Raw genomic sequence first — 25,142 nt, forward strand, 5'->3', positions numbered from 1 at the left:
AATAAAAATTGATTAATTTCAAGAAAATACTAGCTGTTAAAGTTATTAGTTGGTCTATTATTACTGTTCCTCTTTGTACACAATGTATTGCAATTCAATCTTCTACGCACACAATATTTTTAATAAAAACATGTCATGATTCTATTCTATGATTCTATCATTAGAAATAAACTATTTTAAAATTATTTATGAGGTTAGCCTATTAATAGAATATAAATGCCAATGTTTAAATGCTTTATTCAACACATTTTACAAAAGCATATTTACAGTAGATATTTATATTGTAAAGTTTTTCTTGTCCTTATACTAAGAAAGAACTTTACTTACACAACTAGTGCCTGCCACTAGTTATTTTAATAATATGTGTGGGTTTGATTAAATAATAAAACTCACTAAATTTGTAAGTAATAACCTGATTTATTCACACATTAACATTAACTAACATGAATATTTACTAGCAACTAACGCTATTCATTACAGTCACCATTTACAACAGTCACAACAGTTTACTGTTACTTACTCACTACGTAACGCCACAAAACTGTTCCACGACTGACCCCTGGTCCGCACTGCACCGAATTGCACTAGGCTCAGCTGCACTAACACAGCTCTACTCATCAACTGACTAATTGCCCAACTAGCTACCACTGAAGCACTCCGCAACACTGACTCTCTCTAACTATGTCTCAACACTGACTCTCCGAGACTAACTCCAAAACTCACTGACTGACTAGAAACTACAAGACTGTAAAACTCTTAGAACTCGATTAAAAACTCCTTAAAAACTCTAAAAACTGACTTCTCCAGCTGTGTCTGCCTCCTTTTAACTGCGTGCCTCCCTCTAACTGGGATTGCCCTCCTCCAACTCTCTGAGCATAAGTTTCCACGCCCTCCTGACGTTCATTGGCTGGAGAAAACATACTGCCACCACCTCAGCTGGGGCCGCCCTCCTCCTACTCTCTGTCTCGCTCCTACCTGTCAATCACTGGCTGGGAAAACACATATGCCACCACCCCAACTGAGGCCTTTCTCTTAGCTGGCTTTTACACAGGTCACTAACTCCTTGAACAATCTAGCCCTTTCCTTTCTAGTTCAGGTAGCGACCGGCCCTTTTGTCTACACAGTGGTGGCCTGATACCGACTTTGGTCGCTTAACCCCTAGAACAATCTAGGCCTTTCTTCTCTGCCACAGGTAGATACCGCCCTTTTGTTTATGCAGTGGCGGCCTGTTACCGACTTTGGTCGCTCAACCCCTAGAACAATCTAGGCCTTTCTTCTCTGGCCACGTCAACTTCGTTACAATATATTTCTTATATTTAGTTTTTATAAACTATCATTTATTATTTTTTAAGTTCCTCGTTGTATTCAAAGTAATTATATATTTCAGGCCTTGAAATAACTATAAAATATAACAAAACGATGATGTTATCCACGAAATATTCATTAAACCGGTCAGGAACACATGACTAAATATTTTAATCAAACACTGCAGAACCAACATATTTTCCATATTATTATTTCTCTACGATATTAGTTGCAAGGATTTTTATCCCAATATTTTGTCTTATTAAAATTATTATTTGAATCAATATTTATTAGAAATTAAACCCAAATATATATGTATTTTACAGGTAAAAGTGATGTTGAAGGTATCAGGCTGCAGTAGCACCTCAAGCGATACAAGTCTTTTGAATGTGGACAGTCGTAAGCGTCAAGTGACTCTATTTGATCCGGCTTCTTGTGGAGCGTCTTCTTTGACTCCAGAAGATAGGCGTTTAGGAGTGGCTGCTCCAAAGATGTTTGCATTTGATGCAATTTTCACTGAACAAGAAGCAAAAGTAAGTTATTGTTTTATGATTACTAGTATAGTAACACTGAAATGTTTCAAATTTTATTTTTCATAATCAGCATTGAAAGGTTCTAATTGCTAAATCCCCTAAATCTCACTAACTATTATCTTTAAAACATTGTAATCTGTACCAGTTGTAGAGCTAACTTTTCAGTACAATTCGGTAAAGAATTAATTAAAATCTTAACTATAGAAAGAGAGATACAAAGGATTGAAATTTGAACGAATTTGAAAATCTCTAAAACTTGAGCGTCTATATCTCGTTACCCATTATCATTAAGACATTTAATTTATACCAGTTATAGAGCTAATTTTCTCTACAGTTCGGTAAAGAATTTATTGAAATCTGAACAATGCGAAAAGAGATACGAAGATTTGAAATTTGAAGGAATTTGAAAACCTCCTAAATTTGTCCTTCTATATCTCATTAACTATTATCAGTATAACATTGCTATTCATACCAGTTATAGAGCTAACTTTTCTGTACAATTCAGTAATGAATTCATTGGTATCTGAACAATGCGAAAAGAGATTATTATTATTATTATTATTATTATTATTATTATTATTATTATTATTATTATTTATTTACAAGCTTATAGGTAAATACCTTTAGCTGGGAGTTGTAACAACAATGCACAAACAGTAAAAAAACATTACATTAATACAGTATTAAAATAAAGGAAAAGGAACTTTATAAGGGTACAAAATTGTAAAACTAAAACATAACTCATTGACATACATAAATGAAAAATAACTAAATCAGTTAGACATAAATTACTCAACAGTTATCACTCTAAGAGCAAAAAGCTTCTGAGCTTCAGAGCTTGGTACATAGAACTGCAAATGCGAAAAGAGATACTAAGGTTTGTAATTTGAAGGAATCAACGAATTTGAATACCTCTAAAACCTAACCTTCTATATAAATATTACAACTAGATTCACATAGAATTTCAAATTAAATGATACTTTATTTATGAAAATCTGTTCACGTGTCGATAATTTGTAACGATTGCAATATTTCACTTTATTACGGGTAAGGGCAGAATTTCGCTTCAACATTACGTAGTAAGCCCTAACGCTTTTTACAAGCCAAATGTCAAAATTTGCAATTTGCAGAGTTATTAGTAAAGTAATTGTTTTAGTGGGGGGCTTTACACAAATGGGGCTAACTCTTCTTCTATATAGTGTACAACATCGAGACTCCCAAAAAGCATATCCTCATGAATGTTAAATCGAATGACCCCTTATTCATAAAAATCGGTTCAGGTGTTTTGGTGCTAGGTTGTTTACAAAAAAGTTATCAACAAGAGCAAGAACAATTTTCGAAAATATAGTTTTTGTTCATTTTCAGCAACTTTTTTCTCAAAATCTATCAGTGACGAGTTGTAAAAAAAAAAAATGGCAGTGCTAAAGGAGGATTTGCCCTATATTATAAAGAAAATTTGGGAATTTTATCTTTTATAGAAAAAGAGAAAAAAATTGTCAAAGTTAGGTGTTTTTCAACGTTACGCTTTTTCGTGCACTTTTTGACGATCAACCCTTATACAACTGTCTTACCGGATAGTTTTACGAGGGGCACTATTTATATTTTGAGCCTAATAATAAAAAAACAGTAATTTGTCATTGAAAATGACTTTATTGTTTTTCAAAATATTCTCCTTTATGATCTATACACTTCTGCATGCGTTCGAACCACTTGCCAAAGCATTTTTTCCATTCCGCTTGAGACACCTCCAAAACATGGTTTTTGAATGCATCAACGGCTTCTTCTGCCGACGAAAATCGTTGTCTACAACGTAATTTATTCTTGACGTTCGGAAATAAAAGAAGTCATTTGGTGCCAAATCAGGACTGTACGGCGGATGACCCATTAATTCGATTTTTTGAGTGCCCAAATAGTCGGTTGTTAGACGAGATGTGTGACAGCTGGCATTGTCTTGATGAAGAATGATCCGACGGCGCTTGTTTGTTTTCTTTATTTCATCGAAGACTTCCGGCAAACAAATGGTTGTGAACCATTGAGAATTGACCGTTCTACGTTCCTCTAAAGGCACTGTTGCCACATGACCAGTTTTTCCAAAAAAAAAGGCAACCATTTGTTTCGAAGTGTTTCGAGCGCGAACAACTTTTGTTGGATTTGGTTCATTTTGAAACACCCATACAGTTGACTGCTATTTAGTTTCCGGCTCATACGCCTATATCCATGATTCGTCACCTGTTACAATCTTATACACGTCTTTTGAAGCACCGCCATTGTATTTCTTAAGCATTTGTTTGCACCAATCGACACGAGCATCTTTTTGAGATTTTGTCAGATTATGTGGGATCCAACGAGTATTACCATTGTCTAAAGACAAGAGAAAGAATTCATTTGAATTCCTTCGACAAAGTTAACCGCAAACTTGTTTAATAAGGACCTAGTGGTTCTAAGATTATGGTGGCTTTGCTGACCGGCACTAGAGATTCAGAAGGCATATGCTCGAAGGTGGTTTTTGCAGGTTCTACTAAGGCGCAGCCTGTTTACTTATCGGTCCGCTTCAAAAAAGAACGATTGGTTAACGTTGCTAATTGGGTGTGATCTATTTGATCCTTTTGACTCGCCCAGGTGACGCTTATATCCTATTTTCTCTCTCTATTTACTGAGAAGGAATTTAGAGGTGAAGAGATTTGGTGAAGTCCCTTTCAATTAATTCACAACCTTGACGGCATTTAATTTTTGATGTACGTAAGTTATATCCTTAATGCTATAATGTTGAGTTAGTTTTGTTGCATTTTTAATGAAGTTAACCGAAGTTAAGTGCAAAATTATTTACATAAATCAATAGATAAAAGACGGAACTGTTTACTTCACTACCAACACCCTGTCTCTGTAAAACACATAATTGCTTAAATCAAATAATTATAGTTTGTTTCGAGGATTCTCTTAGTTCACCAAATCCTTGGCATTTCCCTATGGTAATCTTTGAATATACCGTGTTGTGCACCTTCTATATATGCAAAGCAATTTATTGTTCTATTGAAAGAGCCCACCCATCCCTTCTTACAAATCCTTTGTGCTAGGGTTACACTAGAAATTCCAAACCTTGTTCAAGGACTCCCAGATCTATTTCAGCTTGCATACCAGTAAAACCAGTGAGGGACTTGAAGCATGGGTATTAACTTTCTTTAAGGTTATAACAAGGTTATTTTATAATTCTAACTAATATCACAACAAGCCCTCCGAAATGCAGTTTCACCTGATATTTTGAAGCAATTTGGTAAATAAATCTCAAAAATTATTATAAATAATTATTTCTTATCTGAAATCAAATTCAAGCACAACCTATCCATGGTATAAGTAAGTGACACGACAAACTTTTGCCCTTTAAAGATTATGAACTTCCCATCTAAGTTGAATTTGTTTGTCTAAATAAAAATTCGGTAAATTATTAAAATGAATGATTGAAAGCTTGATTGCTCTTTAGGTTGCAATTCAGAATAACCTTTTTGCTGCTGCAGCCCTGAATTTTGCATGCACGTGCATGCAGATGAGAAATATATAACCGATTGTACTTATCTCATCAGAGCGAAATAGTCTAGTCACATTTCCTGGGACTTGGCTACTATAGAAGTAGCACAGGCTAAAAGAAAAATAATATAGAGCCTGCAGAAGTAGTTTAAGTGTGCAGATACTAAGTTTAAATGGGGTCGATGTTGGTCTTAGTGGGTCAAGAGCGTGGCTTTGTAAGTGGGAGATCCACAATTCGAATCCTGCGTATGACTACTTTTTATTTGTTAGAATAAAGTTGTTTACAGTAAAGTTTGAGCTTCAGCTCTCGTCCACGACACCTAATTGGTAGTTGGACGTTAAGCCACGCCCCGAAAAATTAGGCGATTACTTTGCTTAACTATACTTTACTAAGTTTAAGTGATAACAGGCAAATGCTAGCTCTCCATCCCACAAACATTCACTTACAGCTTATATCCTCAAAAGAGAGCCACCTAAAACTTATAGTTACAGTTGATTTTGTTTTATTTGATTTATTTGAATTTTACAAGTGAGAAAACTTCAGTTTAAGTGGCACTTTAAAGTCCTGGATCTTACAAAACTCCCTTAAAATTAATTTTAATGAAACAAAACAAAGCATAATAAAAATACCAATAAAAGAAAAAGTAATTTCTTAGATTCAATTCCTGGGCCGTCTTAAGAGTTGAACATTCTCCCTTTGTATAGCCAAACTTTTTCTCGTTCCTTTTACTTAACTAACTGAAAATCTTTGTTGATACCATTCTACTTTATGAATAAATTGAAAATTGGTAACTTGGTAAGTTTAAAAAGAAAGTGGAAAAAACAAAATAAATTATCTAAAACTCGAACTAAGAGCATTGATTATCTTTGGAATGAATCTCATATAACTTGGCTTTATTATCATTATAAATTTATTTATTTACTTTATTATTATTATTTTCTTAGAACAGTGAAGAGGCACACTAAGGGTGCGTTCCACTAAGCGACCACAACGACCACGCTCACGACCGCGATTTTGCCCGTTCCACTTGCTTGCGAGCGTTGCGATCGAAAACCCAAGTGGAACGGACTGTGGGCGTTTTAACGTTCACTTAAACATTACATATGGCGGCCTCGAAAATAAGTTAGAAGCTTGAAGAGGTTATTTTTTAATGTTAACCCCGTTTATAAGCAGTTATAATAAACTTTATTAATTATTGGTAAAGTTTACTTATATTTAAAGAATATATATAGTTCAATTTTTTATATTACATTTTAGTGGAGTATTTATAAAACTTACGTTTAAATAAAATTAAAATGTCTTTTGTGGCAACAGTTGGATATTTATTAATAATACTTTAGAAAGTTCTTTATCTAGTTCCGATGAAGAGTGGAATGCAATTTTACAAAATCGCAATGATAAAAAGCGAAAACTTAGGCCACGTATTATTAGCTATCAGTGTAATTGATCTTTATTCAGATGAAGAATTTAAAAGTTATCTCAGGTAAATGATTTTGTGTTATTCAGTGATTCAGTGTGTAAAGGGATAAGTAATTATTTATTTATTTATTTTTTGTAGACTTTCGAGAAACACATTCTATTATTTACACGAAATAATACTCTCATTTACATGAGATAATTTTTTCGGTCGCCATATTTTGTTTTAAAAATTGCGCCAACTCTGAACGCCCACTTCGACCCAGCTATTAAGGTGGGGCGTTGTGGTCGTTGTGTGAGCGAAAATAGTGACGTCATTAGTGACGTTTTCGCCACGACCACTTCGACCGCGGTCGCCAAGTGGAACGCCTGAAAGTATGTTTTGGTCGTTGTGGTCGCCAAGTGGAACGCACCCTAAGAAGTTTCTGAGTGAACGTTAAGGTTTAATTCAATGGTTATGAACATACTTATTTTAATGGAACATAATATACATCGGACAATTCAAAGTTTGGTAAATTATATGGGAATAAGAGAGACTTTACAGTAAATAACTAAAGGAGAAAGTGAGTTTGAAGTACATGGTTTTGATGGTAGGGCGCAGCACAGTGTGGTAGCTATATTTCTGATGGTAGGTAAAGGTAAAAGAGAAAATGTGGCCAACTCTACAATCTTCCCAATCTAACTAAACTAATTAGTTAAACAGGCAAAAGTTAATGAGAATAATGACCGTCAGGGAGCGTCATTATTACAAAGCTATGCTTTGCTTCGTTTCTAGCTAGGAACGGCGAAACCATTTTAATCTCTTTTCTTGTTCGCCTTCTATTTCTTCTATCTAAACTCTGTGCGTGCACTCAGTAATCAAAGTTCCTAACTTTTATTTTTCTTATCTTTTGCAAACTTTCATTTTTTAAAAAACTGTTTGATAATAGAGTAACGTTGTTTTTCATCAATTATTTTAGTTGGTTTTTTTTATAAAATTCATAGGTAGAATTATTAAGATTCAAGTATTTTCAGTGGAATGCAGTTTTCTAAAATGGTTATTGATATAACTTAGGCGTAACCACGAGTAAGAAGAAAACACATCCGCTCCAGTTACAACAATGTTTACCTATAGCAAAAAAAAAATATTATTTTAAAAAGCTTAATTATTTGAAAGATCTGGCACCTCCTCGAAGTAGATAAACGTTCCTGAGTTCACGGACTTGGGTGCGTATTAAGTTCTCTAGAAAGCCTGACTTGCGAAGTTAGTATGTTTTGGAGGAGATTGTTGTAGACTAGAGGGAATGATTATCCCAAACTGTCGGTTCCTCCTGTGGTAGGAGTTGCTAGCTACCAAGGAGTGGGTAATCCCATACTGTCTATCCCTAAAAAAGATGAATCTGGAGTGTGTGTTTAACTGGAACGTAGAATACTTTCTATTTTTTTCACTAATAATTTTGCCAAACATCGGAAAATTGTGAAGCAAAAACATTTTTATGCAATATTACTGAATAAAACCAGTAATTCTGCAAAAATGTCTAACAACATAAATAATAAAGGCAACATTTATCCAAGCTTACTGATAAATTTTAGTTATCTAGCAAAGGTTTCATTATATTTCAAACTTTTAATTAAATTACTGTCGGTAATGGACTGGATTGCCTGTAAATAGAAGAACACTGTCTGGAAAATGGCAGTGAACTGAAAAAAGCTCCAGGCGCCAGTGACCTTAGAAGTTGACGCGCCTTAAATTAAAAAAATATATTTATAAATTAATAAATGAAACAAATTCTGCTGCCGTAAAACTTTTGTTGTTAATTCATTATGAGATTCTCAATCTTTGAATTTAAGAACAGTGTGATCTATTAGACGTGGGTAGCTGGAGGAGAGAAACCATTAGTTGCACTCTCGACTGCATTTTGCTAGTAAGAAGATCTCGGGGCCTTTCAGTCGGAATATATTAATAGTTGAAATAATTTATTATATTAATTATACAGTAATTTAGTATTGATAGACAATGTCCCATAGTTTACTTTTATTTATTGTAATATACGTATTTATTCAATGACCACCCAAGTTTGTATAGTCCTAGACAATTTGTCTAGAATTAATTATTGAATCAAATAACGTTACTAAACAGGGTGTGTCTCTTTCTATTTGTTTTCACAGGGGGAACTCTGTGCAACTGCACTAACGGATGTCATACACGCTGTCATCAATGGAACTGATGGATGTCTATTCTCGTTTGGACATCCTAGGCTTGGTAAGTCATCCTTTATCTTCTACATAATGGACTATCTTTACCAGTATGGTCTATTGTTTCAACATTTTGTTTTTATGTACTCAATCTTCTGCAGCATGAATCATTCCATTCGTGCTATTCTTTTTTCTTAAGATTTCAATTTCGGTCCCTATGACACTTGTATGTAATATTTTGCACCATGTATAATATTTATATTTTTATATATAATTTATAAACATAATTGTTACCTTCTCATTAACTGTAACTTTCACATGACCTTCTCAGGAACTCAGAATAAATTTAATTGTTTAGGATGCGCAAAACCAGACTGTTGAGTGTTGCTTAATACTTTAAGTAATTCTCTTAGTAGTTCAATTATTATCGTATGTTGCCTGGATTGTTATTTACTTGGTTTGTTAATTTTGAGAAATTTATAGAAAAATATTTGCTATGCTGGGTTCTTCCATAACATCTGGTTAGAAAAGGGTCTTAGGGACCTTTACTTTTTTACATATCACTTTTATTTATACATTTATTCTAGATTTTTTTTTTTCTTTTACGAGGAGAGATTTCTCGAAGAAGGGCACCAGTTAGCACTTCATGACGGCTCTAATGTTTACATAATAGGCACACACTGAGATTCCTAATTGTAAATGAACAGATAAAAAGATGTGCTACTTTACAGCATACGTAGCTGATCTTTTTTGGAACTTACTTAAAAGGGCTTTAAAGATTTGGACTACTTGTACTAACTGTACCATACATTTTGTACGCTGTTAACAGTTTCGTTGTGTTAGCTAGAAGGAGACTGTAATGAATGTAATATCAGTAAAACTTCTACTAAAGAACATCTCCGAATATTGTATTTATTCTACGTACCGTCGTCATAAAATACAGATCTTTAAACATGATAGAAGACGCCTCTCTGTAGTGGGACTCGGAACTCTCTAAAGTTTTAATTTATAATAGAAATATAAAGTGACATTTTTCATTTTCTTGATAGAAATAGCTTGTTTCAACGTAACTGTTTTTAGAAATAACATGTTAACCTCCCATTAACTCTCCTTAAAGGGAGATTGCGAGTCAATCTTTTATTATTTATTTTTGAGTGAGCAAAGGAAGTCAGAGTTTCTATTAAAGTATCTGTTCAATTTTCGTTTTTTCCCAACAAAAAAAGGGCACTGATACATCTGTCGGGAATCCACAAACAATCTGAGTTCTGTACAGTAACAAAAACTGAATAAAGTTTTGCAATTTTAAAATGACAGTATGATTTCAAAAACGGCTTTTATTTCTCCGTCAACTACCGCAGATGCCACGAGCCTATCTTTTAGACCTAATTGCTATCAAGCAATAATCACAACTGGAATGTCAAACTGCACTAGTGCAAAGAGGCTGCATTATACGTCAGCCTTTCGTGTCATTGTTGTACCTTAAAGCAATTTATTTGTAAAACATGTAATCCAAAAATGCATTTTTATGCTGGATATTGGTGGTTATAAAAGGCCTAATAAAAGCAATGTTGAGTAAACTTAGCCTAGGAGCCTAAATGAAAGCCACGCTGTGACATTAATTTGCATCCAATTTTTAGTCTAAGTGATTTCTAATCATTTTAGTGATTTCTTAATCAATAACTAATTTACATACATATATTAGTCCTGAGGAACCTAAGGCTCTGAATTGTGAATCGGTGTTTTCTCTGCATCCCAAAAATTCTACTAAACAGAACTGTACGAGACTCAAAATATATACATACATACATGTATATTATTTTATTTTATTTAAAAGGTCCAACCCAATAAAAAAGAGGTTTGGATACAAACATAAACATGTACCTAATTTTGTGTACTTTATACATATGTACATACTATGTAAACAAGCATGTTACATGCTACATAAAGGTTATAAACAGTGTTATCTTAACAAACTTAGCTTTAATTATTCAAGAAGTACTGAAAACCTCTTAACGTTTTTTTCAGACAAATTGACCGAAATTTTAGTATAATAAAACCTAAGTTTTGTAAAAGTTGACAGTGATCAATAGACACACGGTTTAGAAAAGTGATTTAGGCCAATCTGGGGAACTAAAAACTGAAGTTAGAGGTATAAATTGTACACATAAACAGAATATGGCGCAAATCATTTTTTATTTATTACAAACAGTACAATCTTTTTGAAGGTTTCTGAATTATTAGTACACTTAGAATAATATTTGCCTGAGGTTCTGAGCTGGGCAACTAAACAAAAGAAAGTTATTGGGAGATTTTGAAGTAAGTAATTTTGAGTTTCTTCTGCCTCGTTATGGATTATTTTATACATAGTATACTCTAAGATTGGAGCTCTATAAACTTGGTAAGTCTTTATTTTTTTTAAGTATTCTTTGAAAATTTCCAGAGTGTTAGGTATTTTTTGTTTAAAATTTGATGATCTGTTATATATAACAGATGTTCTTGAACGATATCTTTTTAAACCACAGTGCTCAGTAAGAGATCAAAGTAGAAGGCTGAAACATGTATCACCATAAAAAAAAACAAAAGACAGTACCATCTTACTACCCCAGCTATAACCGAACACCTAAAATCTGGAAACAGGTGGACAATTGACAAGTAAATAAACAAAAAGGTATTGTACGAATGGTTAGCAGTAAGGTACAACGTTAAAATTTAGTCTGTTAGAAGTTTATTTGTCCAAGATATTTGCGAACTTGTGGAGTTTTGGCGCATTGCAGTTAGTTTCAAATCTCTGAAAGTGTTAACGTTGATGTGGAATGTTAGACTCATGAATTTTAAAAGAAAGAGTGAGAAAATAGAAGGCTTCGAATAAAATTTCAGCCTCAATAACAACAGAAGAAAAAAGGGAAAAATAAAGATACTTCCCATTCTTCGTTGAATAATTGAATTCAGGTTACGCCTTTGTTGTAATCTACCTTTGTTGTTGTTGTTGTTGTTGTTGCATGAATAGAGAAAGCAGAAAGAGAGAAAGAGTTACAAAAAAAGAAAAAAGAAGACGAAACAACCCTTGAAAATTGTATAAACTCAGGGTAGAGGTGTTCAGTTTGGTACGTACGTTTTTTTCACTGAATATGGAGTTAGCTGGCTTGTTCCTACTGAGACTGTGTTGGAGGCCATTCATAGGTTACAACCCTTTCATGCACCTTATCTGAAACGAAGTTTCCTAGGCGTGAGATAATATAGCCGTTGTATGTGCTCTGTTTTATATTAGGCGCCCCCTAACATATATGTCAATATATCTTATTCTACTTAAGCTTGAGAATTCATGGCTTCAGGTATTGCTCTGTAATTTAGAACTTTTCTTTTATTTATAAATACGAAATAGCAGTTTTCTCGCATTTTTATTATAAGAAGTACGTAATATAGGAAAAAGTGCCCAAATTTCGTCCTTGCGCCTGATTTCGTCCCCCTATTTAAAACAATCGCCACTAATGGCAATTTTAAGAAAGCTACATTGAGGCAGCAGTAATCGTTTGGAAACGTCAACTCGGGGTACGGTTCATGTCCAGCCGAGTTTTGAACTGTTATATTTTTAGTCATAATAAGTTGTTATATTTGGTAGTATTTCAAAACATATTCCAGTCTTTTAAAGGTTCGTTAAAATATCGTTGTTGCTTAGGGCATGTCACATATTGTCTTTATTTTGAAATTCTTCAACGAAACGTCAGTTCATTCATGTGTTGTTTCTATAGTGGCAGCCATCTTTAAAAATGTAACTGTTCCTAATTCCGTCCCCTTGAGTAGTCTAAATTTTCGTCCCCGGGACATTACTTTTATTTCATATTTGAAAAAGTTATAGAAAACAGTTGATTATTTGCTTTCGATTTAGATGGCAAAACGTAAGCAATGGAATCCTAAGGCAATGGTAGAAACAGTGAAGGCGGTGAGAAAAAAAGAAATGGGATACAAAACAGCAGCAAAGACATTCCAAGTTCCAAGAGCAACGCTGAAGGATTATGTCAAATCCTCATTAGAACCAGAGGATATGGTTAATAGAAATATTGGCCGACCAACAGTTCTGCCCAAAGTCATCGAGCAAATGCTTGCAGAATACTGCCTGGAAAAAACTTCTACGGGTTAACTGTCGGAGACTTGCCTCGTATGGCGTTTCAGTTAGCTAAGAAGAACAATTTGCCTCACCTTTTTTCTGCAACCAATCAAAAAGCGGGTTGAAAATGAGTACGGCTATTTCACAAACAAAAGACAAAAATTTGTTTGTGAAATTCGTTCAGAGTTTTGAGTTTTCATCTTATTTGAGATTTGTGTACCAGGTGGTTATTACCCAATATATTTTTTTAATTTATTTATTTATTTACTTGTGGCCGAGGGGACGAAATTAAGAATACTTTTTTTAAACAACTAAAAGTGTACTTTTGTTAAATTATTTTTTTGCGTTTCTTGTATGCATTTTTTTAACAATACGAGGGTCGTTTGAAAAGTCCGTGCAAAAATAAAAACTACTTAATTTTTTGGGGTAAACCTTTTTTATTTTTCAACATAGTCTCCTTTTAGGCTTATACACTTCGTCCAACGCTGCTCTTTAAAGGCTATTCGCCGAGGCTGACTGCAGAATTAATCCGTCAAGGCCGTGGGGCTATAAGGATGATTGTAGGCCTATTAACTGGCTACTGCAGGCTCAGAAAACACATGCATCTCATGGGCCTGGCAGATGATAGCCTCTGTAGGTTCTGTCAGGAAGAGGAGGAAACGGCACGGTGTTGTGTCAGTGCGAAAGGCTCGTGTGGCTAAGGATGTTACTTCTCGGGGAGGAAAAACCAAGGCCTGTGAGCTTTACCCAAGAGCCGCTCTCCAGAATTAGGAGTCTGATTAAAAGGACAGGTCAGGAAGGTGAGCTGTAGAGTGAGGGGAACCACAATAGATCCAAAGGGGTCGCAGTTGCGTAGGCCTTGAGGCCGCCCTAGTCTAATCTAACTTCTTTTACCAACAAATTGATGACTTTTTTCCTCCCTTCACTTTTGGCCTACTGTTTCATTTCCAATCGGCGATCGTTTTAGAACAGTGAGACTCATGTCGAAGCCTGTGCGGCAGTTACATTCTTGTGAGGTTACCCTTTACTTTTTCTTATCAATCCCAATAAAATAAAAAACTAACTTTTAAAAGAAATCACTGCAGAATGCCAGACATTGAAAAGATGGAACATCTCGTGGTTTGAAGATTCTAGAATAAGTTTAAAGGTCACAATTCAAACTGAACATTAAAACTGTGTATACGACAATCTCAGCGCACTCTCTAACTTTACTCTTTAATTAAATGTTTGCAAAGACTATTGTCATTGTGGCCGAATTAAATTCTCCTCTACCCACCACTGGAACATTTGCCACGCTCTCTTTCTTCTAATTCGTTCTATTTCTCGCCAGTTCTCCTTCACGTTATTGCTTATCTCGTGTATACTTGTATTTGTATGCACAAGCCAAACGTACATTTCGTTTAGATTCCCTAGTTCATTTAATATTCAAACGTTCAAACAATTACTAACATATATCATACTTATTTCTGTATTTATTTTCCCACACTATCAGCCATTAAGTATTTATGAGCTAAATAAAAAATATATATATGACTCATTACATTATTTATATTTTTTATTTTGCTCATAAAGAAGAATAATTCATAGCAAGGTGCCAGACGTGAAATCTAATTGTATAAAACATAAAAGGAAACTATAATACAATATAATAAACTATCTTCAATCCTGATCATTAAAAACATTTTTTTTAATTTTTATATGAGATATATAACAGCTCCTCCACAGTGCTACAGTAAATACGAGTACTTAGAAAAGTAGCATGAACACGAATAGAAATGAGATGATTGCGCTCCTAATAAATGATTCACTCATTCACTGATACTAACGTTTTCGTAGTATGCATCTGGAATGTCTCGAAGCCACTGTAAATCTTCTTCTACGGTAATACCGTTGGGAGTTTGGGATTAGAGACGATGGACTAGAGCAGCGTTTCTCTTCTTTCTTTTTTTTAGCCTTCGGACCAATAAAATTTGTGAAAAAATTTCGCGGACCCGTTGTTTTTCTTTTTTTAAAAAACTAAATACTTAACGAGGTGTTAAAGAACTGTTATATAATTTGATTGTAACATTTTTATTTTTATTTATTTACAATAATATTTAATGGTAAAGATAGATGATTATTCTAATTATTATGTAGGGTGAACCAGTAAGTAATGTCCATAGGCCTACTGTGTGTAGTACATCTAAAATGGAGTGCAATGACGTATTGGCCAACTTCATTTTTCCCTCTGTTCTTGAGTGACGTCACTTTAATGTTTTTTTTTCTAAAATCATTACTTTTTTCCAATAAAAATGTTATTACTCAGAAATTTTTAGTCCGAATTCGATTCTGATGATACGGTTAAAAAGACAGATAAATTTTCTAAAAATTGACTCCATTTCGAAGCATAAGTTATTCTCCAAACAGCCTCAATCTACCTCCGAATACTGGGAAAAATAAAAGTAATCGAAATTTTTAAGAAAACTCATTCGGCCCTTACGTGAACATTATCAGACCTAGGTGCTGGCACTTTTTATGAAAGTTTCCTTGTCTAATGGGCTTTCAAACGGTATACCATTTTCCAGGATTACTTTTATCTTCGTACGAAAAATTACGTTTGTTTTGCAAGAAAACGTGTTCACGAGCACTCAAGAATGTTAGTTATCAAGTTGTTAAATTCATTGAAAACTCTTTTAGATGGACCAGTAGTCAATTTTTAATGTAGATTGTCTTAAAATAAGGAAGTCAAAGGTTACAAATTGCACTTAAAAAAAAAAGAGGTTGTTAAGGTTTATTCACATTTTTTTCTTTTTCAACAGTGTAGTTGTGAATGAAATTGTAATTTGGAGTAAACTATAAAAATTTTTGTTTATAAAAATAGTACTTGTTTAAAATATTTCCTAACATTTTAGAAAAAAACACATAAGAAACGAGCAGTTAAGCTGAAGATAGATTTTATTTTGATTAAATTCGTTTTGTAATACCAAAATATTTCTCTGCAACATGTTTAACTAAAGGATTCTATGTACATACAGGTAAGACCAACACAATGGTGGGCAGTCCAGAGAGTGTCAGCAGCTTGGGAGTGATACCCTCCGCGATATCATGGTTATATCGATCTATTGCTGACCAGAAGCAGCGTACTGGAGCAAGATTTTCGGTTCGTGTTTCTGCCATTGAAGTAGCCGGACCAGCTTACAATCTTAAGGATCTTCTCCAGCAACATGCGGCTGGTTAGTAAATATAACTTCTTGTATACAAAAATAATGTGATTATTATTTTGCCACTATTAAATGTAGTACGTCAAATGTTTTGTTAAATTTTTGCTGTTAAATGCAGGTACATACGTTAGATTTTAGTTGTATCTTATTAACATAAAAGATGTGATTCATTGCAATAATCTTGGCACAGTTAAAGTTATTATAGCTTATATAATATTATTAACAGTGTACCCAATATCAATGTTTTATCAACAATTAAATTGATAAATATAATAAAAAATAGAAATGGAAATAATTGCTGTAATTTTAATAAGAAAAGTGCACGTACATGCTATCTAGCGGCATTTGCTAGAACATCAAAAGTGTAGTTCAAGCTTTTGCCGCCAGATGACATGTGCAAGTTCTTCAGTTTTTTTGAACTTCGAACAAATTAATAGCTTTTTGGTAGAATTGAAATGGTGCGATTTGTTCAGTGATTAGCTTACTGAATTCTCACGCAGTTGGTTATTCTGGGTTTAAATCTGTTAGCACATAGATTTTCTCTTATTAAGAATTTCTCACCGCTCACTGACTGGTTGTCAACAATGTTGTTTGTAAGTAGAGAATCTCTGTCCAAAAGCCGTCAGGGCCCAGTAAAAAGCTCCGGGCACCAATTACCTCAAAAGTTGATGTGCCTTAAAAAAAAAATCATTTTGTTTAAAAATAGAACCACAGAATTCACAATTCTGTAGCCTTTTTTTTTAAAAAAAGAGAATCAATAAAAAAGAAGTCAGCATTAAATCTACAAGATAAAAAACAACTGGATAATATATTTCCAATCTCTGGATCTCTATAATGTAATATTCCAGCAACAGTAAAGATTGTTGGCAATAGTATTACTATAGACTGCCTGCCCAACTTGAATACAGATAGACATTTTGCTTGAGGGTAATAAAAGTTGACCGCACAACGCTTAAGGCTATGCAATCATAACTTTTATACTTCCTATATATTTGACTACCATAAACTTTGCAAGAAAGCAAAAAGGCAAATATACGTGCATTCAATTCTATTTAGTATTGATTCTTTGAAATTTGTTTAACATTTCAAAAACATCATAACATTATTCTAAGTCATCTAATCGTTTTTGTCTTTTCCAAAAAAATAGTCCAAATAAATGTATTAAGTGTATTTTATTTTTCATTATTAGCTCTTCTGCGATACTTATCACTTTGAAAATGCACCTTGGACCGATGATCAGCTGGGCAATTATTTGAATTTCAACATTCAAACACATCTTTTTATGTAACTCACTAAATAAATAGTTTTCAAAAAATAATTTGACTATCTGCTTGTTGAGAGGCCGCTTGCTACACTTTTTGGAACCACTAAAAAAAGCGACGATTGAAGTGAAGGTTTGCCGTAATGTGTTTTGGTGTATTTCATTGGATACTTTTTCAATTTTTGTTTTGAAATTAAATATCTACAGTTGCAAAAATAGGTCAAATCTGTTAAATGCAGATTATAGGAATAAGAAACAGTCTATTGACAATATCTAAGATATTTTCACGTTTGAAGTTTGCCTGATGAGATAGTAAATGAAAAAAGGTTTTAGATACATGTATTTATTTTGAAATGAGGTTAATTACAAAGTAAAAATAACTCTTAGATACAAAAGCTTTTGTCATAAAACATTCGTGTAAAACAAAAACTATTGATAGAAAATATTCACCAAATTTTTCACGTAGGATAAGGTTTGTGTATTTACGAGGGTCGTTTGAAAAGTCCGTGCAAAAATAAAAACTACTTAATTTTTGGGGGTAAACCTTTTTTATTTTTCAACATAGCCTCCTTTTAGGCTTATACACTTCGTCCAACGCTGCTCTAGTTTGTTGATCCCTTCCGAATAATAGGATTTGTCCAAGTCTGAAAAATAGCCATTCGTTTCTGCAATCACCTCCTCGTTTGAATAAAATCTTTTTCCCGGCAGCCATTTCTTCATATTGGGGAACAAATAGTAGTCCGAGGGAGCCAAGTCTGGAGAATAGGGGGGATGTGAAACGAGTTGGAACCCTATTTCCATTAATTTTGCGACCACAACTGCTGAGGTGTGAGCTGGTGCGTTGTCGTGATGGAAAAGGACTTTTTTGTGGGCCAATCGTGGGCGTTTTTCTTGCAGCTCGGTTTTCAAACGGTCCAATAACGATGAATAATATGCACCTGTAATAGTTTTACCCTTTTCCAGATAGTCGATGAGGATTATTCCTTGCGAATCCCAAAAGACAGTCGCCATAATCTTTCCGGCCGAAGGAACGGTCTTCGCCTTTTTTGGCGCAGATTCCCCCTTGGTAACCCATTGTTTAGATTGTTCTTTGGTCTCAGGAGTGTAGTGATGTATCCATGTATCATCCACAGTGACGAAACGACGCTTAAAGTCCTGCGGATTCTTCTGGAACAGCTGCAAACCGTCCTTGCAACACTTCACACGATTTCGTTTTTGGTCAAACGTGAGCAATCGCGGCACCCATCTTGCGGATAGCTTTGTCATGTCCAAATGTTGATGCAAAATATTATGTACCCGTTCGTTCGAGATGTCCACAGCACTAGTAATCTCACGCACCTTCACTCTTCTGTCATCCATCACCATATCATGGATTTTATTAATGATTTCTGGAGTAGTTACCTCAACAGGGCGTCCAGAACGTTCAGCGTCACTTGTGCCCATATGGCCACTCCGAAAATTTTGAAACCACTTATAAACTGTTCTAATCGAAGGTGCAGAGTCACCATAATGTTTATCAAGCTTCTCTTTAGTCTCCTGAGGCGTTTTGCCTTTCATAAAGTAGTGTTTAATCAACACACGAAATTCTTTTTCGTCCATTTTTTGAAAATCACTCGACTTCCTCGATTCAAACGAATGCCAAACACAAAGAAATAGACCGATCTGGCTGAAACTTGGTGTGTGTTCTTCCAAGAGATGCTACTAACTAAACATAACCTCGATACGCGCCAGTGGTGCTATCTCTCTGACTTTGCACGGACTTTTCAAACGACCCTCGTAAATGACATATTTCTAGTGATAAACTTGTAGCATTTGTTATTGTACTGTTTTATTCATGTATACTAAAACAAAACCTTTTTTGTTCAAGTATTTTACATTAAAATATTGTTTATTATTTCTTTATTTGACAGAATGTGATCAAGCACCTATCTATCTATGTGAAGGCTCTCTACAAAACTGCTGTGAGCTGAGAGCCCCATCGCCAGAAAAAGCTGCATTCTATTTGGACAGCGCACTGTTGGGCAGATGTAGTGAACAATCACATCTATTCTATACACTGCATGTCTATCAGTACAGCGTGGCTGGCAAAGGAGGAGGTCTCACTTTCTTAATTAATGATTTAATTAAAGCTAATAATTTTTATATCAAATATCACATTTTATAAAAACAAACATGGAAGAAACGTGGGTTTATTTTGTATTTTTTTTTTAACATATAAAGAGGTTTTATTTCATTTAACTTTTACTTTAAGAGTTTGTGCAATTACATTTGTACATTGTAGTCTGCTGAGCAAAACAACGTTTATGTGTTGTTTTCACAGTATTTATTATGAGGTTGACAGGATTTTCGGTTGTACAAAAGATTAATTTGAGAATAAAATCGGATGATCTGTGAAAAAGTCTCGTGACATTTGATAGGGTAACTCGTCAAGAAAAATACTTTTCTGTAGGAGTGCCTATAAACTTCAATTATTGCAGTCACTACGTAGACGGTACTAAAATGCTTTGATCAATCGAAATAAAACTTTATTACAGCGTTCTTGTGGTCTGCCTTCAGAGTAAAGACTAAATTTAAGAATTTAAGGGTATTAAATTTTTTTATACAGCCTCCCTTTAGGCCTTCGGATTTTTGTAAATCGGACTTCACGTGTTTCAGACAATGGATTATTTTCTTTGTAGCGCAAAAAATTAGCAACTTCACACCTAAATTGAAACTGAAGTGCAAGAAATATAGTTAGGATTCCATACGTATACGAGGTGTGGCTATGAAATAACGAGACTATTGCTATAAAACATTTTATTTTAAATTTATACATATTTAGTTATTATCACCTTCAATATATACCCCTCCCCTATCCGTACAACGCTCCATGCGAATTTACCATTACTCGAAACAGTGCTGGAAGTCTTTTTTCTGTGAGCTCCTGCATGACGCGTGCCGCTTTTTCTTTCACAGCTTCAATGGACTGAAATCGTGTTCCTTTTAATGCAGATTTGACTTTGGGGAACAGATAAAAGTCACATGGGGTCAGGTCAGGCGAATAAGGCGGACGGCCTAAAACTGAGATGTTGTACTTGGCTAGAAACGTCTTGACAGACAATGCAGTGTGAGCCGGCGCGTTGTCTTGATGGAGAACCCATGACTTGTTCTTACACAAATCGGGTTGTTTTTTTCTTACTCTTTCACGGAGTTGTGCAAGCACCTAACGGTAGTAATGTTGATTAATTATAATCGATATTTTCATCCGTTTTGGACGTGGAAGGGCGACCCGGGCGGTCATCATTTCCGACGTCTTCTCGGCCATCTTGGAAACGCTTGAACCACTCCAAAACTCGCGCACGTGATAAACATTCATCGCCATAAACTTCTTTTAATAAAAGATTAGTTTCGGTAGCGGTTTTACCCAGTTTCATGTGAAATTTCACGACAATTCGTTGCTCTACTACACGTGTAGTATCATGTTTTCGGCAAAACGAAACTAACACCTCTTACACAAACGATGGTTCCGGTCAGACAGATTTCTCTACAAGCACGTAAGACGCTGCAATCGAAAGAGAAGACTTTACGCTGCACAGCTGTCGGCCGTTAGGATTTGGCGCATGCACAGTTCTTCTGTAGCAGCATCAGTCTCGTTATTTAATAGCCACATCTCGTATATCACCTGGTATAAAAGTGGCGTACAACAGTAAAGTAATGCCTATTTTTCAAGCCCTGCGCCCAACTCTAAATTAGGTATCGTGGACGAATGCTGCTTGTAAACAGTCGACCATAAATTTATTTTTAGTAATTATTCATAATCCGATTTTCGGTCCTCTTTGATACATGATTCCATTTTCAATTCTTCTCATGTTTACTTAGTGCGAATTTAAATCTTCTTCCAGTTGCTGGAGGTAGAAGTCGTCTTCATTTGATTGATCTTGGAAGCTGTGAAAGAAGTAAGGGTACTGGTGGATTGCCTTTATCAGCCATCGGTAATGTACTACTGGCCATATTCAACGGGCAGAAACACTTACCACACAGGTAAATGAAGTTTTTTAATTATCTATTTAGGTTATACTTTAAACACCATTTATAAGAATTACCTTATCTACTGACTTCAGTGAGTTCTCGAAGGCGAAGTGTAACGCTTTCTTTATGTTTACTTGTATCCACTTACAAAAAGATATGCAATTTTATGAACGTTTGTAGGGAACACAAATTAACACAACAACTGAAAGAATGCATGGGATCACTTACGTGTCATGCAGCAATGATAGCACACGTGTCACCGGAAGCAGCTAACTATACTGATACTCTAACCACTGTACAATTAGCTTCAAGAATACATCGCATGAGAAGAAAAAGATTCAAGGTCAACCTCTTTAGTTTCTTCTACCAATAATAAGATAACATTCGTTTTTCTTTGTACTTACCTATGGTTATTCTGTATCATTTCTACAGTTTATGGGAACTGGTGGAGGTGTGGTTGCTGGGGAAGACGTTAACAGACCTGGTGGTAGTAGCGATGTCGATCCTTCTAGCAGTGAACAGTCGGCGGACACTGTCATCTATGTTGGACCAACGGAAGAAACTGATGGAGAACATCCGCCTGTTTATATTCCAAGTCTTAACTCAGGTAATTTTTATTTTTAGTGGGTCACGATTTTTTTGCCTTTTTGACTGTCAACACTTGAACGATTCTCGTACAATAAGAAGAAAATGTATAACCTAATTCAGCAAATGCGCATTTTACCATCAATGGTTTTATAGGGAATTACATCTGATTTGTTTATTTATTTTATTTTTTTAATGAACCAGAGCTGCAATTAGGTGCATCACATCTTTAATTCGAGAACCGACACATATTGTTTCTACTACTAAATAACGAAACAGAGGGGTCTTAGGTCAATAATAATAATAAGGGAAGGGATTAGCTATGAGGTTAGCATACTGGACTCCCACGCGGAGGTCCCGGGTTCGAATCCGGTGACGGACAGTGTTGTCTGTAACGAGAGAACACTGTCCGGAGGCCGGCAGTGCACTGAAAAAAGCTCCGGGCGCCAATAACCTTAGATGTTGACGCGCCTTAAATCATTAAAATAATAATAATAATAATACTTTATTTAAAATATGTAGTAACTACATCTTTTAAAAACAAGTAAAATCGGCATGGTTACAGCCGTCTGCCAGAGTTTACCATGAATGAAAAGAAAACTATCTTTCTTAATGAAATAAACAAAACTAGTTCTAACAAATACGAATATAAAATAATAATAGTAATAATAACCCCAAGAGGGAAGGGATTAGCTATGAGGTTAGCATACTGGACTCCCACGCGGAGGTCCCGGGTTCGAATCCAGCAGCTGACCCTTAGATTTTCTCTTCCTAGGAGCTTCTTACAGCTCACTGGCCGGTGATGGACAGTGTTGTCTGTAACGAGAGAACACTGTCCGGAGGCCGGCAGTGCACTGGAAAAAGCTCCGGGCGCTAATAACCTCAGCTGTTGATGCGCCAGGAAAAAAAAAAAAAAAAAAAAAAAAAAAAAAAAAAAAAAAAAAAAAAAAAAAAAATAACCCCAAGAATCTCGGTTAACAATGCTTTTTTTCAAAAATAAGTGAATAAGTGGTATTGGGTATAGGTAAAAACAGTGAAATTTCATTCTGATATTTGTTCTATTTGATAGGCTCTTATTCATAATTTTGTATGAATATGTGTGCTTGTTTATCAATTGTATTTTTTAGGATAAACTTCACTGCTTGGTTATATGTATGTGTTATATTCTATTTTTTTGCCTTCACCAACCATTTGTACTGTTAACGACTAAAATTTTTAAAAAAAGTTAATTCTTATCTAGTAACAATTTACATACTACCCCAATATTACGATGTAATGATTACTTTTATTTGAATAAAATACCTTTTAATTGAAATAATAAGTAATATTCCGGGGAGCCTCTAAAGCTTTGTCGTGTGAGGAAAAGTACTGCCTGCAGTGAAAGAATAAAATTCGAAAATTGGCATTGCCTTGGAAACGCTCCGAGCAACAGTGACTCCAAATTAAAGTAATAACTGGCACTACGAGTAATATCCAAGCGGTCTAGTTTATATTTATTTATTGTAATCTTACTCTAATGTCAACTAATTGCTTTTAAGGTTATACTGATGTACGACCTCGTACATTTTAGAATGCTATTAACCCAGAAAATTTTCATTTTCATGTAAAAGAAGATGTCTTTATGGGATAATTTTTTAAAACTATAATTAGCCTTACTGCTTGAAGAATTTTTATGTCATCTTACGTGACAAAATAACTCTAAAAGTTAATCCATGCTGACTTACCTGCGATTATTAGTTTATGAATTATTTTGATTTCATACTCCATTAAACTATTCGTGGTTCTCACGTAACATTTTATTTTCAATGTGTTCTTCAAAAATGTGACCAAAACTCTATTTCTACCAAGTAAAGAAAATAACATGGAAATTTTATAATCTAAGCAGCCATGCGCTCAAAAAATAAATAAAAATAAAAATTAGTTTGGCTGTTTCAACAGGGCAGTATATTTAAGAACTACATATTATTCAAAAATCTTTTTAATAGTTTAAAGAATAGTAAAGATAAAGTAGCATATCCTAATATCATCATTTCATTTTAGGAGATAATCGTTGTGCCATGAATAAGGCTCTCAGAGGATCCTTAGTTGAGCAAAAATTGAAAACAATTTCAAAATCCGTACCAGCTTCACCGCAGAAATCAATTCCCGAAGAAAAAAGTATGCATCGTAAACAGACAAAGCCTAATAGTACAAAATCTTCACCAGTACGAACATTAAAACCTACAACGAGTGCAGCACGTGAAGAACAATGGATTGACGGGCCAAGAGTGCTGAAATCTCGAGTTAGTGAAGGAAGAGCGATTCATAGTTTAAGTGGCAGTGGGGGACGTGATAAACGAGAAACATGGGTAGATGGGCCACGATTAGCCAATGGCCATTCTTTAGGAGGCGCCAGTACACCCGGTAATGGCGCTTCTGCAGGTTTGACCAGTGCCGTGGGTGGAAGTTACGGTTTTATGGATACTCATAAGAAAAATATGATTCGTAAGTGGGTAGAAAATCAGAGCATACTTATCGGCAAGACGAGACATTATCGTGAACCATCTAGAGCGTTGGATGAAGCTCGAGGGAGAGGAAGTGGCCAAGAAGACGATGGTGGAGTAACATCCTATGCTAACCACAGTCTACAACCCATCCATATTCCGCCGAACAAAGGTACGCTCTGCAGATACACAAATATTCATACATTACTTAATTCCCATTGTTTCAAAGTATATCAAAGTATTATTTGTACAAACCAAATTAAAGATATATCTTTACTCATTTTTAACAGGTGTGCCTCTAGAAAAATTACAGTGTTCAGGAGTGGAACCAGAATACGATGAAGATATGGAAATGGAGGTTGAAATTATTGAAGTTGAGGAGCCAGAAGAGCCTGTTCCAATGCAAGACTGTTGTCTTCAAGTAAATAAAGAAATTCTATTACTTTATTTTTGAAATTTTAAGATTGCTAGAAAATACTTCAATTAATTCAAGGTTTTATGATACCTAAACATTAGTTGCGCGGATCACAAAGCTGGATTTTATTTAA

The 25,142-nt window shown here is 34.7% G+C and overlaps 1 protein-coding gene across 6 annotated transcripts in view; it reads left to right on the forward strand.

Moving 5' to 3' along the window:
- The window catches only part of LOC141456691 (kinesin-like protein CG14535), a 483,780-nt gene that overhangs the window by 451,739 nt on the left and 6,899 nt on the right, over nucleotides 1–25,142 (forward strand). For all 6 annotated transcript variants that reach the window (XM_074132885.1, XM_074132886.1, XM_074132883.1 and 3 more), the window contains 9 exons: nucleotides 1,632–1,838; nucleotides 8,926–9,019; nucleotides 16,072–16,269; nucleotides 19,429–19,614; nucleotides 21,400–21,538; nucleotides 21,707–21,869; nucleotides 21,959–22,133; nucleotides 24,152–24,766; nucleotides 24,885–25,015. In XM_074132885.1, coding sequence (XP_073988986.1) covers nucleotides 1,632–1,838; nucleotides 8,926–9,019; nucleotides 16,072–16,269; nucleotides 19,429–19,614; nucleotides 21,400–21,538; nucleotides 21,707–21,869; nucleotides 21,959–22,133; nucleotides 24,152–24,766; nucleotides 24,885–25,015 — 1,908 coding nt within the window. The remainder of the gene's footprint in view (nucleotides 1–1,631; nucleotides 1,839–8,925; nucleotides 9,020–16,071; nucleotides 16,270–19,428; nucleotides 19,615–21,399; nucleotides 21,539–21,706; nucleotides 21,870–21,958; nucleotides 22,134–24,151; nucleotides 24,767–24,884; nucleotides 25,016–25,142) is intronic.

The sequence above is a fragment of the Rhodnius prolixus genome, unplaced genomic scaffold, assembly GCF_049639745.1.
Source record: "Rhodnius prolixus isolate KJV_2025 unplaced genomic scaffold, Rpr scaffold_10, whole genome shotgun sequence".
Lineage (NCBI taxonomy): Eukaryota > Metazoa > Arthropoda > Insecta > Hemiptera > Reduviidae > Rhodnius > Rhodnius prolixus.